Source organism: Chrysemys picta, chromosome 2, assembly GCF_011386835.1.
Source record: "Chrysemys picta bellii isolate R12L10 chromosome 2, ASM1138683v2, whole genome shotgun sequence".
Taxonomy (NCBI): domain Eukaryota; kingdom Metazoa; phylum Chordata; order Testudines; family Emydidae; genus Chrysemys; species Chrysemys picta.
In genome coordinates, this window is record NC_088792.1 from 87359684 (window position 1) to 87377420 (window position 17737).

The 17737-nt window shown below is 44.5% G+C and overlaps 2 protein-coding genes across 4 annotated transcripts in view; both read right to left on the reverse strand.

The window, feature by feature from the left end:
* GLB1 (galactosidase beta 1) overlaps positions 1–17056 on the reverse strand; it is an 84147-nt gene extending 67091 nt beyond the window's left edge. For both annotated transcript variants that reach the window (XR_010599171.1, XM_005278567.4), the window contains exon 1: positions 16923–17056. Coding sequence is in view for 1 of the 2 variants with exons in the window: in XM_005278567.4 (XP_005278624.2) it covers positions 16923–17054 (132 nt within the window). In the remaining variant the exon portion in view is untranslated. The remainder of the gene's footprint in view (positions 1–16922) is intronic.
* On the reverse strand, positions 11620–17062 carry TMPPE (transmembrane protein with metallophosphoesterase domain). 2 transcript variants are annotated; one of them, XM_024108081.3, is made up of 2 exons: positions 16923–17062; positions 11620–13181 (listed from the first exon to the last, which is right to left on the reverse strand). In XM_024108081.3, the coding sequence occupies exon 2, from the start codon at positions 13085–13087 to the stop codon at positions 11768–11770; it is 1320 nt and encodes a 439-aa protein (XP_023963849.1). In that variant the 5' UTR covers positions 13088–13181; positions 16923–17062; the 3' UTR covers positions 11620–11767. The 2 variants fall into 2 exon arrangements, with proteins under 2 accessions (XP_023963849.1, XP_005278623.1); XM_005278566.4 differs by lacking the exon at positions 16923–17062 and adding an exon at positions 15239–15358.
* Between the last annotated feature and the right edge of the window lie 675 nt (positions 17063–17737).

Below are 17737 nucleotides of genomic sequence, written 5' to 3' on the forward strand. Positions count from 1 at the left end.
CACACATAGTTCAAGAGTACCACTTAGGGATAGGGAAATGTGATAAAAGTGCAAACTCCAAGTGTGGGGGAGGTATTTAGTGAGGTGCAGTTAGGATAAAAGGGTGCAAATAAGGAAAACCTAAAATGAACTTGAGGAAAAACATCCTGGCAGCACTTCAGAACAAGGCCATGTCTACACTACAAACTGTGGTTGATGAAAGTTACCTTGATGTACAGCCACTGAAGTTTGTATATCGCTGGCACAGGTGCACACTTTGCTGCTTGTGTTGCTGCTGCGCGTACTCACCAGAAGTGAGTGTGTTGATGTAAAGTGTGGTGCACTATGGGTAGGTATTTCAGTGTGACACACACTGCCATCCAGTGCAATGCCTTTTGGGAAATTTTCACAATATGTTGTGGGATAGAAATGACTCACTCAGGGATCTCTGGGAGCTAGGGAGTCAAGTTTCCAGCATGTGAGACAAAGGGGAATAAGCTGCTGCTAGGGTGGAGGACGGACATGAAGCAGCTGACTGCTGAGTTTGAACAGCCAGATTCAAGGGCTATTACAAGAGCTCAACATGGCGCTATGGAGTGAAGGAGGCTTTGAAAGAGCCCTTTAGCAGTCAGCCACAGTAGTGTTCTGTGATGTAGTGTTCTCTGGGCCTGGAACTTCAGGTGCTGCTCAGAATTGTGTAGTGCTTGCTATATATTCATAAATATGACTGGCTGTTTTCCTGGAGCTATGAATACTTGAATACTATGGTGCTTGCTGTACATTTACAAGGACTGTTTGCTTTGAATACCGCTATGCATTCTGCAATATTTGTTGTGAACTAATAAAGATCATTTGATTCTCCAAAAACATTTATTAAGTGGGAAAAACCGTACAAAAAAGTCAATGTACAAAAACCCCCACAAACAATGCAATACAAACGTGTAACATAACGAGGTGAAAACAAATGTTTACTTCCTTTCTAATTTTATGTCTGTTTGAATGCACAAATGTAGTCCATTGTGGAAACACACATACCAGTCGTGGTCCTCATAGGTCAGTGTATGTGAAGCTATGATTTTCTTTGCTACCCCACCCTCCCTCCTTCCCCACGTGGAATGATAGAGGCAACGATCCGCCCCATGAGGTATGTTGTGGGGTGTTGGAACAGTGACCATGAAGTTCTCCAAATAGTGCAAAGGATGGAGAATCCAAGATTTTGGGACCTGCAGGACAACCAGCAGCATTTGAATCTGCTGTCTGAGAAGACCAATTATGTCCTAACGCATTTCCCACTCCTTATCCTGCTTGGACTCCTGGGCCTTTTTCCCTGTCCTCTCGGTCTTTCTCCATGCTGTTGGTCGTACAGGCTCTCCAAGCCCTTTGTTCATGGTCCGATGCAGCACTGGCTGACAGGATCTTGTAGAATAAGTCTTCCTCAGTCCTCTTCTTTCTCCTCCTCCTCAGGATCAGGCATTCTGCAGGTATGGAGGGGGAACTCCTCAAAGCGGCCACCCTAGAAGGTGCTGATAAAAACAGACAGATGTACCATTGGATTTACAGACACAAGGGAAAGGGAAAGATAAGTTTCAAAACTCCCTTTCCTTATTCCCATAAACATTTTTTAAAAAGACATGCTTATTGGCCCTTCGGCTTTGGAGCAACTCTGCACAGCACCACTCTCCAATCCCAGACATGGTGAGTACGGCGTGCCAGGGGTGGGGGATGTTCCGTCGTATGAAGCTATATAATTTTGGTCCCTATTCCATAAGTAGTATAGAGCACTGAGCACTGGCACTATTTTCCACAGGCAGTGGTGCTTTAAGCTGATGTCTCACTCTGGAAGGTATCAAAGGCACAGAGAGCACAGCTACTATTGGCTTCCTGAAGCAACCCAGACCCATATGTTGCTAGCCTGTTTACTGCAATGGTGCCAGCTAAAGTCATCACAGAATGGCATGGGGAAATGTCCTGCCATGGAGGAAAAAATAAGGCTGCCATCCCTAGCAATCATTGGGAAAGGACTGCAGAGTACCTCCATGAAAGTTTCATCAGGATCTCTCAGGAGGATAAAAGGGACATCCCTACGCACAACACCAAGATGCTGCACATGTCATTACCCTGTAGGGTTAGGCTGGGGACAAGTAGATAACTCTACCTATGTTTTTTGTACCGCTACTTCCTCTTGTATGAAGAAATGAAAAGTCCATACCTGTCTCTTGTTAACTTGGGGTTGGGCCAGGTTCTATCTTTAAATTTAAAGAACGTACAGAAAAATGCATATACACACTTAACCGAGTTCCCTTCCCCTTCAGCAGGCTCATCAACGCTCACCTGGTGGCACTGGCTAAACTGTGTCAGAGTCTCACACAGGTCCTGGCTTGCTGCATGACTGGAATCCCCTGCTGTGTCTCCCCCACACTCCTTCCTCCTCGCTGTACATGTCTCGGTCTTGGGTTCCTCGGAGGTATCCACAGTGGTCTGCGGGGTGCTGGTGGGGTCTCTGCCAAGTATGCCATGCAGTAACTTGTAAAAGCAGCAGGTCTGAGGCGCAGCACCAGATCTATTGTGGCGCTCTCTGACCTTGTGGCATCCTGTGAAGTTCCTTCACTTTCATGCGGCACAATCTCTTCTCCCCACAGGCCCAGGAGATCCAAAGCACCTGTCTACTCCAGCCTGGAGCACATCTAATACCTCTCTGTCTGTGTGGGGCCAGCACAGTTGGCTGGGAAGTTGCACACAAGAAGGGAGAGCTGCTAGATGCGTTTACCAACATCTGCACTCAGGAAAAGGCATCTCAACATGTGAGGGGGAGGGAGGATGTTGAAAGGTGGGGGTGGCTTCTGGTATCTGTGACCCCTAGGCAGTGGAGTTTAAAATTGTAACCAGAGTGGTCACTGTTGCAGAGAATGGGACATTGTGGGACAGATGCTGAAAGTCTGTTAGAGTTGACACAGGTCATGCAGTGTCTACACTCGCACTGCATTGACCTCAGTAGGACAACCATGGTTCCACACCATTTGGGGAGGTGCTTTGACTGTGTTGACATAACAAGGCACTTACATCATAAGAATGGCCCTACTGGGTCATACCAAAGGTCCATCTAGTCCAATATCCTGCCTTCTGACAGTGGCCAGTGCCAGGTGCCTCAGAGGGAATGAACAGAGCAGGTAATCATCAAGTGATCCATCCCCTGTCGCTCATTCCCAGCTTCTAGCAAACAGAAGCTAGGGACACCATTCCTGCCCATCCTGGCTAAAAGCCATTGATGGACCGATCCTCCATGAATTTATCTGGTTCTTTTTTGAACCCAGTTATGGTCTTGGCCTTCACAACATCCTCTGGCAAGGAGTTCCACAGGTTGACTGTGCATTGTGTCAAGAAATACTTCCTTTTGTTTGTTTTAAACCTGCTGCCTATTAATTTCATTTGGTGAGCCCTAGTTCTTGTATTACATTGGCTGGAGACAAATTGGAGTGTAGACACATGCACAAATAATGTGACACAAGGTAACTTATGTCAACCTAACTTTGCAGTGTAGACCAGGCTTTAGAACAGCCTCCCAAGGGAAGTAGCTGAAGCCCCATCACTTATGGGAGATTTAAAACTAGACAGGCTAAAGTGATCCTGTATTGACCGGGAACTGGAACGGACGATCAAATAGGTCTTTTTTTTTTCCAATCTAACGCCTATAAATCAAAAACCCATCCATAGGATGTGAACAGAATCTGGTCCAATAAGAGATATTACCTCACCCACCTCATCTCCCTCTAAAGCAAGACTACAGACAAGGAGGCAATGAATAGCTGGATAATGGAAGCTATTTAGGCCCTGATCCTGTAAACATTTAAGCACATGCTTAACCTTATTCACGTGAGCTGTTCCATAGAAGTCAAAGGAACTACTTGCATGAGTTAACACACATGCTAAAGCGTTTTCAGGATCAGGGCCTTAGACAGCTGAAGGGTAAAGCAGCGGATCACCAAGTATTTTAGAACAAAAATAACTCAAAAGCCTGGAGTCTTATCCTAGGAGTTACTTTTCTATAAACAGTCCCCCTCCTAGCTGTACTACCTCCCAACTACTGAATCTCAAGCCATCAGAGAATGCCCAAGTAAGTGCCAGATTGATGATTTTTATTTTAAGTCTGAGTGGAATGATGTAGCTGTTCATTTGCAATCTCCACCTCAAGTCACAGAGATCCTTCCACTGTCTATGAATGGAAACACAGTGTATGTTCCATGGGGAAAACATTCATAAGCACCACCACCAGTAAACAGAAGGTGTTGCACATTCTGGTCATGCCTCAAATGCAAGTTCAGTGCCACTGCTGGAGCAACAGTTTCAGAATTACCATCATCATTAAACTAGGGCTTAGACCCTGGGCACAGTAACAGTGTTTCACTATCCTATTAATAAAATTACAAACAACAGCAAACAACTATGTTAAAAGAACATTAAGATTCTAAAGTCAATCACGAAAAAACTAGAAAGTGCCAGAACTAAGGTTGCTCCTTATCTATGCAACCTTAATTCGACCCTTGTGCATACACGTGATGATACAGTCTTCAATTACAGGACCACAGAGTGGATAAAAATCATTTTTTTAAAAACATTAAAATCGTTTTTAAAATGGGATTTTTTGATAAAAACTTTTTAAGGAAAAAACCGATCTAAAGGTAGTTTAATTAAGATATATTATAGCTCAAAGGTATCTCATCATGGAACAGGGATTATAAATTCTAATTCTATAGTATGAGACAATATATTCATGTAATGTTTAAGAAAAGTTTTGTAAATGAGTTCTAATAGTTCATGGATTAGGGACCCAATCTTATGGGGTTCCATAGACTTCGTATCGATTTAGGTTAATCTTTCTATCTACCCAATGGAACTCAGTGCTCAGTCTAGAAGATACCATCAGACTTGCTTAGTTTTGCAGTTCTCAAACTGTGGATTTCTGTCTCCAGAGGTAACATGCTTGTTAACAGCAAACATGGTTTTAAATAAATAGATAAATATATATAGAGAAGTGAGAAATAACAGATCTCAACTCTATTGTCCCTCTGCAAATTTCTGTACACAGAGTCAATCCCTTACCTCTCTCTAAAAGTGCAGAGTTTCAAAAAGTTCAATAAATAGAAGATTGTTGGGGGCGGAACAGATCTGGACAAGGAGAAGTCTGGAGATAAATGCGAGAAGTGAGGGACATATGCTTGTTTTGTTAAAATATTATATGTTTGCTGTTGAAGAAAAAAATCCAAAATACTTAATGTTGTTTTAGTTAAAACAATTTAAATGTCTGTCTGGTGATGTTCTCCTCCTAATACAGCCTGGCAAGAAAATCCTCCAAATATTAATGATTAACCTGTTGAATTGGAGATATTTATGAAGTCATTGAGAGGTGAACTATCTGCTTCAATTACCTTTGGTAAATGAAATAACCAAACAATCAATCATTCATTTTCTGATATAGCTGTAAAACTAATCTGAAAAGTTCTCAAAATAAATCACTGTTTAAAAACGTATAGTCTGTAGTTTCTAAAAATGAAACCTACATCTATCTGAGTTGTGAAAAATATGTATTAAGATAACAACCAACAAGAATGCACTTTTATGTAGAAAACCATGCTTAAATCGAGTCTTCCTGACTGATGATTTAAATCAAATTGATTTAAATCAAATCCAACCTGCAGGATCATATAATATTTTTCCACAGGACTACTGCCTCATTTAACAGTTTTTTGTTTGTACTTTAAATTTTTTAAAAACACAAAAATTCGATCGTACAGAACCATATTGACCACCACCCCCATTTTATCTGCAGGGTTGGGACTTTTAGAGTCACAAACAGACCTCGATTACTTGAGCTAATGGATTAATTGGTACTAGTAGAAAGCTGTTATTTTCTATGTGGTCCTACCACTAGATGGGTTGGAGACACATTCCACCAGTAGATTTCACAGCCTGCTACATAGCAAAGGAATGTTGAAACTCTGAAATAATGGGGGTCCAATTTCAGGTTCTTTAGGAAGTAGCGCTCTAAACCCTTCTGCCCCAATCCTCCCCCCCACCCCCAGCTGATTCACCTGTCTCCTCCCCCACTGCAATCCCCTCATCCCCTGCTAGGGTGACCAGATGTCCCGATTTTATAGGGACAATCCCGTTTTTTGCGTCTTTTTCTTACATAGGCTCCTATTACCTCCCACCCAGTGTCCTGATTTTTCACATTTGCTGTCTGGTCACCCTATCCCCTGCCTCCTGTCCCCTCCTTGCTCCCCTGCCTGCCACAGGGAACCTTCCCCACACCCTGTTCTTCACTCCTCTTCATGAGTCAGAGGCTCTCTCTCTCTCTCTCTCTCTCTTCCTCCCTGCTTAAGCGCCAAGCAGGGGGAGCACTGAGCAGACAGGAGAGGCAGAGTCTCTCTGCTCTCAGTTCTGGTGCCTGGTATCACAGTTTAAGAGCTGCTCAGATCCTGGGGTGGAGCATCATATTCAGTGTGGATGGAATTGTCAGAGAATTTAACAGAAACTCACAGGTCTCTACTGAGCATGTGCAAACAAAAGGCACATTGCTGGCACCAGGGTAACGCCCCTGTCAAAATTTCAAGACCCTGTTCCACAGCATGAACTTGCAAGAGCTTCTCAGTTGAACAGTCATACAATTTTTTTAAACATGTGTAAAACATTTTCCCCAACCTCATTCCCGGACATGTTTAAGGTAAAGTTTTCTCAAAAAATTCAGCCTGAGGCATATCAAAGCAGTGTCAGGTAATCTTAACTATTGGTGGCACCACCCATGCCATGTGGAATTAATTGCAATCAAGTCTGTGTGCTTAATGGGGACCCACTACTTAGGTCAGGCCTGCACAACATGGGACCCGGGTGGGCTCACTGTGCAGCCCGCGGGGGGGTGAGCAGGCAAGCAGCGGGTGAGGGAGGGGGGCTGAGGAGGCGAGCGGGTGGGCAGTGGCGGGGGGGCAGGCGAGCCGGCAGCGGGGGGGGGCTGAGGAAGCAAGCATGTGGGCAGTGGCGGGGAGTGAGTAGGCAAGCCGGGGGGCTGTGGAGGCGAGCAGGCGGGCATTGGCGAGGGTGAGTAGGTGAGCCGGGGGGGAGGGGGCTGAGGAGGCGGGCGGGCAGTGGTGGGGGGGCGGGTGAGCCGGCGACTGAGGAGGCGAGTGGGCAGGCAGTGGCAGGGAGGCAGGTGAGCCAGCGGCAGGGGTGGGGGGCTGAGGAGGCGAGCGGTGAGTTGGTGGCTGACCTGTTCTACTGATCTGGTCTGGCTCCAATCCCCTCTCCAAGGGTTGCAGCTGTCTGGAGGTGCCTGCCTTCCACGCCTTCCTCATTCATTCAACAGGGCAATTGATTACAAAGTGGGGGGAAGATCTTATTCTACTTCTAGCAAAAAGAGTGTTCTTTTACCTTAATTATACTACCTTAGGGGCCCGCTATAACATATTACCAAGGTTCAATAACGCTGTTTCGATGAGGCAGCGCTAGGGAAGGAGGGTTTGTTTCTGCGGGGTGGGCGGCGCTGGGGGGGGGGGTTGTTTTGGGGGAGGTGGGCAGCATTGGGGGGTTGTTTCAGGGGGCTGGGTGGCACGGGGGGGTGTTGGGTGGCGCTGGGGAGGGGTTTGGCGGCGCTGGGGAGGGGTTCGGCCCTCAGCTGTTTTCTTTGGAGTAATATGGCCCTCGCTGCTTTACGAGTTGTGCAGGCCTGACTTAGGTACTGATCCTATAGTCTTTACATAGGCATAGCTCCCATTTAAGTCCATGGAATTTTTCCTGCAGGATATGGCCCCTACCATATGAATAAACATGTCCATGTTTATCTGCCTCTCCTACTGTTCTGTTTAACTCTCGGAGGTGTGGTAAGAGGATGCAGCCATCTTTTTTATGACCATCATACAACATATGATCCAACTACAGGCACAACACGTTAGATCCCCTCCTTAACAACAGACAGACTCCCCCTCAGCCTGTCACCACCACCACCACTCAAATATAAAACCCAACTAAGAACCACTCATACATTCTGCTCTCCCTCCCCTTCATCTTTAATATTCCTCATCTCCATCCCTGCAATCACATTATATGACTCATCTCCCCAACCTGATAACACTGGACTCACTGTTCCCAGCCTGGATGTATTAAACACAGGTTTAATACACTGAAATTTCCTTTTCACTTGCACTCAGGAATATAAAAAAAATCAAATTGAATGATCATTACAAAAGACACTTGTCTCCACCTGTGAACAATATTAACTTTTTATTAATTGCTTGGAACAGTAACAATCTTAGTGTTCAATGCATTCATTATATCAGTACTATGATTTATAAATATGCATATTGATTCTCCAATGTATATGGTTTATTTTCACAAAAAGTGATCATAGGATTTGGGTATGGCTGCAATGGCACTCCGAGTAGCCTTTTCAATAATTTTGCATTCTAGTAGAAAAGAAATCAAGAACAACAAAAATATTTAATTAAACCCCAAAGAAATAGTCAATTAAAGACAACAAAAATAGATGAAAAAAATGGTCAAAATATTCACAGAACAATTTAAAAATCACCTGCTTATTTGTGGTAGGAGTCAATTCTCCATACTGATTTTTGTGCACATTTGTGTTTTCTTGGAAAGGGCAAGAGAGAAATAGAGAAACTGACATTTCCGTGCTCACTGAGAAACAGACACTGAAGCAAACCACAGTGCCCACCTCCCATGGAAGGTAATTAGCTAGACAATTAGCTGCATAACATAGCAATAATCCTCAAATAATTTAATGATTAGAAAAGATGTGGCCAAGAGAGAATGCTTTGCACTACCAAGTGGGAGACATGGATTTTAACTCAGGTCTTTCACTGACACATCACTGGGGGCTATCTACACAACTCATGCTGGTCAGGTAGCAGCAATACTAAGTCAACCAGGGAAAGAGCAGTCAGAGAAACATAAGGCATACACACACACAAAGTGTATGAAATGTATGGGGGTCAAGTTATGTTTTGGGATCCTCAAATGAAAGGTGCTCCATAAATACAAAACATTTTGTGAAAGTGCAGGGTATTATCACTGTTTTAGACATTGGGAAACTGGGGAGAAGTGGTCCAGTGGTTAGGGGGTTAGCTTGGGACTTGGATTCAGTTCCCCATCTCTGCCACAAGTTTCCTCTGTCTCTGTTCCTCATCTGCTAGAATGTCTCTACTCTCACAGGGTTGATGTGAGGAAGATTGTGAGGTGTTTCAGATACCCCAATAACGGGGGCCATCTGAGTTAGAGGCACAGGAAGATTTAATAAAGATGTTGATTTGCCCAGAGCCAATTGTCAAGAACAAGAGGGTGCACAGTTTTGGTGGGTGGGAACAGAGTAGAGAAACAGCTAGACAGTGTTTATATGAGGAGAGAGAATCCTGTATCAGGTTAAAGAGTTAAAGGGACACTGCCAGATTAAAAAATTAAAAATCCCATAGCCATAATTACTAATAGCATCTCAGATTAGTACACCTGGGGAAAGAGTGAAAAAAGAGTCTTATTTATTTTTGCACTTCAGTCAGCTTGGACAGCAAGTACAAATTAATTCCACTTCAATTTTTGATTCTCATGCCCTAGAACAATGTGGGAGAACCAAAAACAATCTGTTTTAATTTATATTAAAAACCCAAACAATTATTAATTTAGCTATATTAAATTGCACTAAGAAACATACCAGACTGAAGTACGGATTCAAACGCTAGATAGTGCTCTTTAAAGAGATGCACAAAAAGGCGGCCATCTTTTTTCAAAGCAGAACAATTAGAGGTCAGGGCACTAGAAAGTCTATACACAAACAGAAGTTACAGTAGAACCTCAGTTATGAACACCAAAGTTATGAACTGACCAGTCAACCACACACCTCATTTTGGAACCGGAACTACACAAGCAGGCAGCAGCAGAGACAAAACATAAAAATAAAAAGCAACTACCATATGTACTGTGTTAAATGTAAACTACTAAAAAAATAAAAATAAAGGGAAAGTTTAAAAAAAAGATTTGACAAGGTAAGGAAACGGTTTCTGTGCTTGTTTCATTTAACACATGTTAAAAACAGCATTTTTCTTCTGCATAGTATTAAAAGTTGTATTAAGTCAATGTTCAGTTGTAAATTTTTGAAAGAACAACCATAACGTTTTGTTCAGAGTTAGGAACATTTCAGAGTTTGAACAACCTCCATTCCCGAGGTTTTCATAACTCGGAGGTTCTACTGTACTTGCTATCTAATCTAGTTCTGGTCAAGGGAAAATATTAATTTACAATCTAAGTATCTTTTCTTTTGAGTCACAGCTACTTTGTTTTTAAGTTCTCTCTCCCCAGTTGCTGGGTAAAAAATACCTACACAAAACAGAAAAGGAGAAACTAACTATATACAATGGAAAGAAGCTAACTAAACCTACCCAAATAATACAACTGGGAAAAAAAGTTTTCCCACTCCAATTCTTTCAATTGTAGATTTTAAGGCTAACTCTACACTAGAGACCTGCAGCAGTACAGCTGTGCACTGTAAGCTGTGCCACTGTAAGGTCTCCCATGTAGCCGCTCTATGTCGACGGGAGAGAGCTCTCCCATCATCTTAATTAAACCACCCCTAACAAGCAGCGGTAGCTACGTCAGCAGAAGAGCATCTCCCACCGACATAGAGCTGTCCACACCGGCGCTTCTGTCAGTGAAACTTATGTTGGTTGGGGGTATTTTTTTCTACACCCCTGGCTGACAAAAGTTTTACCGACAAAAGGGCTAGCGTAAACATAGTGTAAGTGTTGCTCATACCAACAGTAAAGTACTGAACACTCACACCGAAGTGGGAGTTTTAAGTTAACAATGTCCCTTTATAATACCTTTATTAGATACTCACTGGATGACTGGTTACATTTAGGCAAAACAAGGAAGCTATTTCCACCCTTCCCCACTATAAAAGTCTCTCCAATTTTTATGATTTAGGTTTTTATGTAGATTTTAAAGGAGCAGATGCATAGAGCCTAAGGTTGCCAATCCTCCAGGATAGTCCTGGAGTCTCCAGGAATTAAAAATGAATCTTTAATTAAAGATTTTGTCATGTGATGAAACCTCCAGGAATACGTCCAACCAAAATTGGCAACCCTAGCATGGGCACCTTACTTTACTGGTCATTTTGCAGAAGCACCTACAGGCCCCAACTGAGATAAAGGCCCCCCATAAAAAATTTAAACAGAATCCTTGCTATCACCTGCAAATACCCCATTCATTTCCCATTGGAGGAGGACTCAATAGACCTCAATGAAGACTTTCTAGAGTACTCTGCAAAATATGCATCCACTGTTTCACCACACTTCTCAGTAGGTGAACTGTACATCATCATGAGTTAGGTGGCACTCCATCAGATGCCAACAAACAAGTGAAAAATGGACTGTGAATTAATGACTGATTACAGATATTAAACATACACAGTAAGCACACTTAAAACCAAACACTGATCTCATGGTGATATCTTTAAAATGCAACATATCAATAGCACAAATAATAAATCAATCAGATGAGTTCGTCACTTCCACTCATCTGCGATAGGTGTTTGATAAGCTTACTATGTGGCAGAAGAAGTAGTGCTTTCTGCACAAAGAGCAGAATCAGACTTACAGAACCAAGTCCATCACTTCTAACTTCAGTGACTTCCCCGGAGTTACATCAGGGACGGACTTGGCTTGGGGACTTGTGACTCAAACCGTCAGTTCTACTGGCTGATAGAGGAGACAGAATTTGTAAGTTGGCAGACCATTCAGGGAGAGCGCAGGATGATCTCCGTTATTTCAGCTCTGCTGCCCAGCCTCATTGGAATTCCATAATACATAGTCCCCGGGCTGACATATACGAAAGTGCTCTGTCCAACTTTATACAAGCCAACAAAGAAGGGATTCAGCAAATAGGCACCAGCATTCAGAGGGAATATTTGCCCACCATGAGTGTGGCCAGAAAGGATCAAATTTATGTCTGGCCGATCTTGGAGAGCCCATTTTGCAGCCAGTGGTTGATGAGCCAGAAGTACTATTGCATGATCAGTACTGCAGTCAACTAGGGCTTTTTTTAAATCCATGCCATGCCCAGAATAGTGCAACACCTGAGCCTCAATATCATCAACCCCAGCCAGACAGAACCAATCATTGCTGCTCCTTGGAGAAGAGATCTTCACATTCTCATTGTGGAGTGGATGAATGTTAAATGACTTCAGTAATTCAAACCAGCTGTTGACATCAGAAGTATAATACTCATGGTTTCCAGTGACAAAAAAATTTCCCAATGGGGAATTAAGCTCACTAAGAGGTTCGACAGCAGGTCGGATGGCCATCACTTCAGAATCTGACAGATCACCTACAATCACAGTGATATCGGGTTTTAAAGCTTTGACCATCTGCACAACCATTGCAAGTTTAGTCTTCCCTACAGTGGGTCCCAGATGAATATCTGATAGCAACACCACCTTCAGGCCGTCCATGGACGAAGGCAGTTTGTGAAGAGGAATCACCACTGAGGTCACAGCAGGAGGCTGGGAAGCATTCAACAACCCAACAGCAGTCAGTGCAACTGTCACCATAACAGCCAAAACAGGTTTCATGACAGCTTTACTACTCTTATTGATACCACTTGTCTTAGCACCTCTGCTGACCAAGAGTTTATAAACTTGCTCTACAGAGCCCAGAGTGAAGAGAAAGAAAATAAGGATTATATAGGCTCCTAGACATGTGTAAGAAGCTAAGGAAAAGAAATAGGGCTCTTCTGCAACAAGAAACAGCAATGTAAAAAAGCTAGAGTGTGCCAAACCTAGAAACATTAGCACAGCTATTTTCCATGGCATGAAACAATAGGAGTTAGCAGCTGAAAGCCTGTAGAATGTGGTCACTATACATCTCCAGATGTAAAGAGAACCTATGAGCATCAGCGCATTAACAAACAATGCCATCTGTAATCTCCGCAGCCACCTCTGTGTGCCAAACTCAAGTTGCTCTGCCAGGAAGGTCCGGGATATCATCATGGAGAAGAAGACAACTCCAGCAGCCCCTGCAGCCTTTGCTTCAAGCGGCAATTGCTTGAAGGAAATCATCTCTACCGACTGACAGTCCCTGCACCTTCCTGTTTTATATGAGTTTCCAGTAGGTTAGAATGTGGTTGTGAAGGGACTTCTTGGTCAACTTGGCCTGCAACCAGGAACCAGCATCAGCTTTTTGATATTAAGACATACAATCCCCCCTGCCCAGTCTAGGAAACAGAGAGAGGTATTATTTGGCACCCACCGCCCAGGACACCAAGGTCGGTGGAGAGACTACTATCACTGTCAAGGATAGCTATAGAAGGTTTATTAATTTAGAATAAAAATTATCTAGAACTCTGACAACCCAGTCCTGATCTCTATAGTCTCCCATCGATAAGTTATCACAAAAACCTGTGAATGCTAAACTAGTAATAAGAATTCTTCTCACAATTTTGGGATATTGTCTCACAAATCATATAGTGATGATTACCTTCCAATAACTAATAAAATATTACCAGACCCTGCTTACTCCGTCGAAGAAACACAGCTATAGTTAACACTTTGCACTCACTACCTAATCTGCTTCCCTCGCACAACACCATTTCCATTCCAACACTACACCATTACATGATAGTAGGTGTCCCTGGTACATAAGGTTGCGGTCTCAAGAACCCAACAAAAAAATCATTGACCTATGATGGTGTCTACATTCACCTCAGAATAATGACATAGCCATCAATTATTCAATTCCAGCCTTCATCCATTCAGGATCACTGGAGAACAAACATAAAGCATGCAAACCACTTCCACATCTCACCCCTTATTTCTGCTCTTCAGAGGAACCATAGGGGGGAAAAAATGAGACATGCACATGCACAAAAATCCCTTTAAGGCAGCCTGGTAAAGTTGTTGTGAACATTTGCCAGCCCAGGCCGAAAAATATACAGGCCTGCACTTCTCAAGATGATAGTTTACTCATTATGGTAAGCAGAATTTTGAAAGCTAGTTTAAAGGAATATTATATATATCTTCAGTCCCTTCCACTCCTGCATATTCTAGGCCAGGATTTATGGAGACTCTCAATCTGAGTTTTGGTCTGGGAGCTAAAGAACCATTGAGGCCTAGACCAGTGGTTCTCAAACTTTTGTACTGGTGACCACTTTCACATAGCAAGCCTCTGAATTATAAATGCTGGAGGCAAAGTGGGGTTTGGGGTGGAGGCTGACAGCTCATGACCCCTCATGTAATAACCTCACAACCCCCTGAAGGGTCCCAACCCCCAGTTTGAGAACCCCTGAGATAGACCATCCTTGTCTATACCCTGCAGCCTCAATAAACCCCTTTTATATGCATTCTGACATCATTCTGTCTCTTCCCCCACCCACCTTTTATTTTTAAGCCAAGAGGCCACGATACTGATTTAAAATTTAAACCTGTTTGCTTTTTCAAAATAATTAAAAAGACCAGGTACTGTGTTACGAGCTACTGTCAGTTTAAACCAAAACACCCCATGGAGTTACTCTGCTTTTCACTGTGTGTTAACATTCTTTAGAATATGTATACAACATTAAAACAGATGAGTATTAAAATAATGCTAAGGGTTTACTTCAAATGCACAAACCTAGAGGAAATGCTGCATTAGAACTCCCACAGTACTCTTCACTCAGGCCTTAAGCCTAAATATTGCAACTCATATAGGCCTTTAGCAAGACTGTAACACTGGATGCAATCTGATGCAAATCTATATAGAAAGAGCAAGTAGCATGATAAAGCACATTAAAAATGGCAGAGAAAAGACAGATACACTTCCCTGTTCTCAACCCACACTAGTAAATTAATGTTTTCTACCTGATGCGTTGTCTGATGGTGCCAGAGCCCTGACAAGTGCAGAACAGCAGAAAAACAAATTCAACCAAGACAATTAAAGACCTAAAGTCATCTAATGTATAACTTGTCAAGATAGATTCTGAATAATAAAGGCTAAAAATAGGCCTATCAAGAGGCAGGGGGCTTTTTTAATGACAATTCATGGCTTTCAGGATATCCTGGATTTTCTCGCTATTGTGGATGAGAGTTCAGAAAGCAAAGAGCAAAACTAAGGCCTTGTCTACACTGGCAAGTTACTACGAAGCGAAGCAGCTTTCTGCAGTGTAACTCCCGAGGTGTAAACACGCCACTTTGCATGCAGAAAGTCCTCAGTTGCAGCGCTGCAAAAAAACCCACCTTGATGAGAATTGTAAGCCTTAAAGCTCAGAGGCTCCAGCGCTGTATTAGCAATGTAAACACATTACAGCGCACAAAGCAATCGATTGGCCTCCGGAAGCGTTGTGGCCGCTCTGTTCATTGTTTTGAACTCCGCTGGAGACCTGCGCCCCTCCTGAGCTGGGGAGGGAGGCGGAGGCTGATATCGGGGATTTCTCCCTGCCTCAAGACTGGTTGCTTCCTGACGCTGTCTGCTGACACACTCTCCCCCACCTCTGTACACACACACACCCTCCCTATCAAACACTCTGCCCACCCCCACCCCCCCTTCAGTTGAAAAGCAACTGGCAATGCAGAAGATGTCCATGGAACAATGGGATCTGGAAACCTGCATCATGTGATGCTGTGCCTGCCCCATGAGGCATTGCAAACCCTTCCCAAAGCACCCCATGGGACAGTTGCACAGTGGAATAGCTACCACAATGCACTGCTCTCTTTGCAGTTGCAAGAGCTGCTAATGTGGATGCGCTCCACCATCACAAGGAGCACAGGGTGGACACACAACAGCAGTTTCATACCAGCCCTTTAATAAAAATGGGCTAACTTGTTGTGCAGAAACTTGCCAGTGAGACATACCCTAAGCGTCTCACTAAGCCAGGTAGTACAAAATCTGTTTGCTGTAAGAAGAAAAATTGTAAACATGACCTCAAAAAAAGTCAGAATCAAAGCTCCATAACCAAGTGGGGAGGAAAGTGGGCAGGATTCTACTAAGAAAGGTAACAGTATTTAAGGATGTGTCTCCACTAGCAATGCTAAACCACTGCCGCAGCAGCACTTTAACATGGCTGTGTAGTCACGGCACCCAGTGCTGAGAAAAAAGAAAAAAAAAGCCACTCCCATGAGGGGAGTAGCTCCCAGCACTGGTGCACTGTCTACATTGCCACTTTACAGCACTGAAACTTGCAGTGCTCAGTGGGGTGTTTTTTCACACCCCTGAGCAAGAAAGTTGCAGCGCTGTAAAGTGGCAGTGTAGACAAGGCCTAAGTAACCTGCATCTGTCCCGTCCACCAACCAAGCTGAATAAAGGAGCAGTAGGCTCCTGCAATCTCCTCAGGCATCAGGTCCTTGTTGGAGAGTTAGAGAGCCCCTTGGCACATTAGCACAGCTTGAGAAGTGGGAAGAGACAGACACACCTGTCCACGAAAAATACAGCTGAAAACACAGACGTGGTTGCCCCTAGACTACCCTGCTCCACACGCTTTGCACCCTCTACCCAGCCCACCAGGTATAACATTGAATCTGTGCTCAGAGGACAGTGCAGACAGTATGAGTGCTTGCCATGCAGCCAACTCATGCACCCCACCTCCTGGGAGTCAGCCCTGAGAAGGGAATGAGGGAAGACAACTGTACCGAAGCCCCAGTTCACCCCCCCATCCCCGCCTCCATATTTGCAATGTGTGTAAATAAAATGAAATGGGAGAGAATGGGGGCCCAAATTCCTCTCCAGTTGGTGCTTTCCCCCCGCACATGATCCCTGAACAGTCACTGACGCCCTTAAGGGAGCTCAGGGCCCGCAGGGATCCCTCCACCTGCCCCAACGCAAGAGGACGCCGCAAGCCATTCCCCACTTCCGCATGAGCCCAGCCAGGGACGGGAGCCCCCAGCAAGGCAGCTCTCCGCGCTCGCTCCCCGGAGAAACACTTACAGCTGCGCCGAGCCCCACGGGAAGCAGCGCTACCAGCCCGGCCGCTCGGAGCAGAAGGCGAAGCATGGCCGGCCCGAGCTGCAGGAGACACCGCCCGCTATGACCGCAACACCCGCCTGACCCACGTCTCATGACTCTACGGAGTCAGCTGATGGCCTTACAGCTTCCCCGCCGCGAACACAGCGCAGGACTTCAACGCCCCAGCCCGCACGCACAGCACGGGGCGGGCCCATCGACACCTCCCAGGATTTTCCAATAGGCCCGCCCTCGCCTCCGGCCTAGGGGGAACTACAGCTACTTATCGCTGAGAGATGAAGGCGGGAGTAGCACACAGAACCACGTTTCAAACAAAGGCCTCGCTTCCAGTCCCATAACAGGTATTGCTAAAGCCCTCCCTTTCCAGCCAAGAAAGAAAGCAAAAGTAAACAGAAATAAAGAAAAGACTAATTAATTTTAAACACAGATATTAAACGTACAACAGCTGGTAAACCCAGATCGTCTCCAGCCTAAGTGTAAAACAGAGCAACAAGGCGACAATTCCAAGTTCTGGAATATTTCTAGCCAGTCTCCCGTCCAAATACTAACCAGACCTGATACCGGTAGTAGTTTGCTTCTGAGCATCAAATACACCACACGGCACCTAAGCCTCCTCCCTATCCCCACACAATATACCATTGCCCCCTCCCTCCACCCCACGCACCCTCTCCTCAGACGGGACCCTCACAAACCCCACACACCCACCCACCACACAAAACCCCGCGCGCCGCCACACCCTGCCGCGGCTGCCCCCCCACACACCCGCTGACGCTCCGCTT

What these genes read in the sequence shown, in the direction of transcription:
- TMPPE (XM_024108081.3), bottom strand. Translation starts at nt 13,087, where the DNA reads ATGATTTCCTTCAAGCAATTGCCGCTTGAAGCAAAGGCTGCAGGGGCT.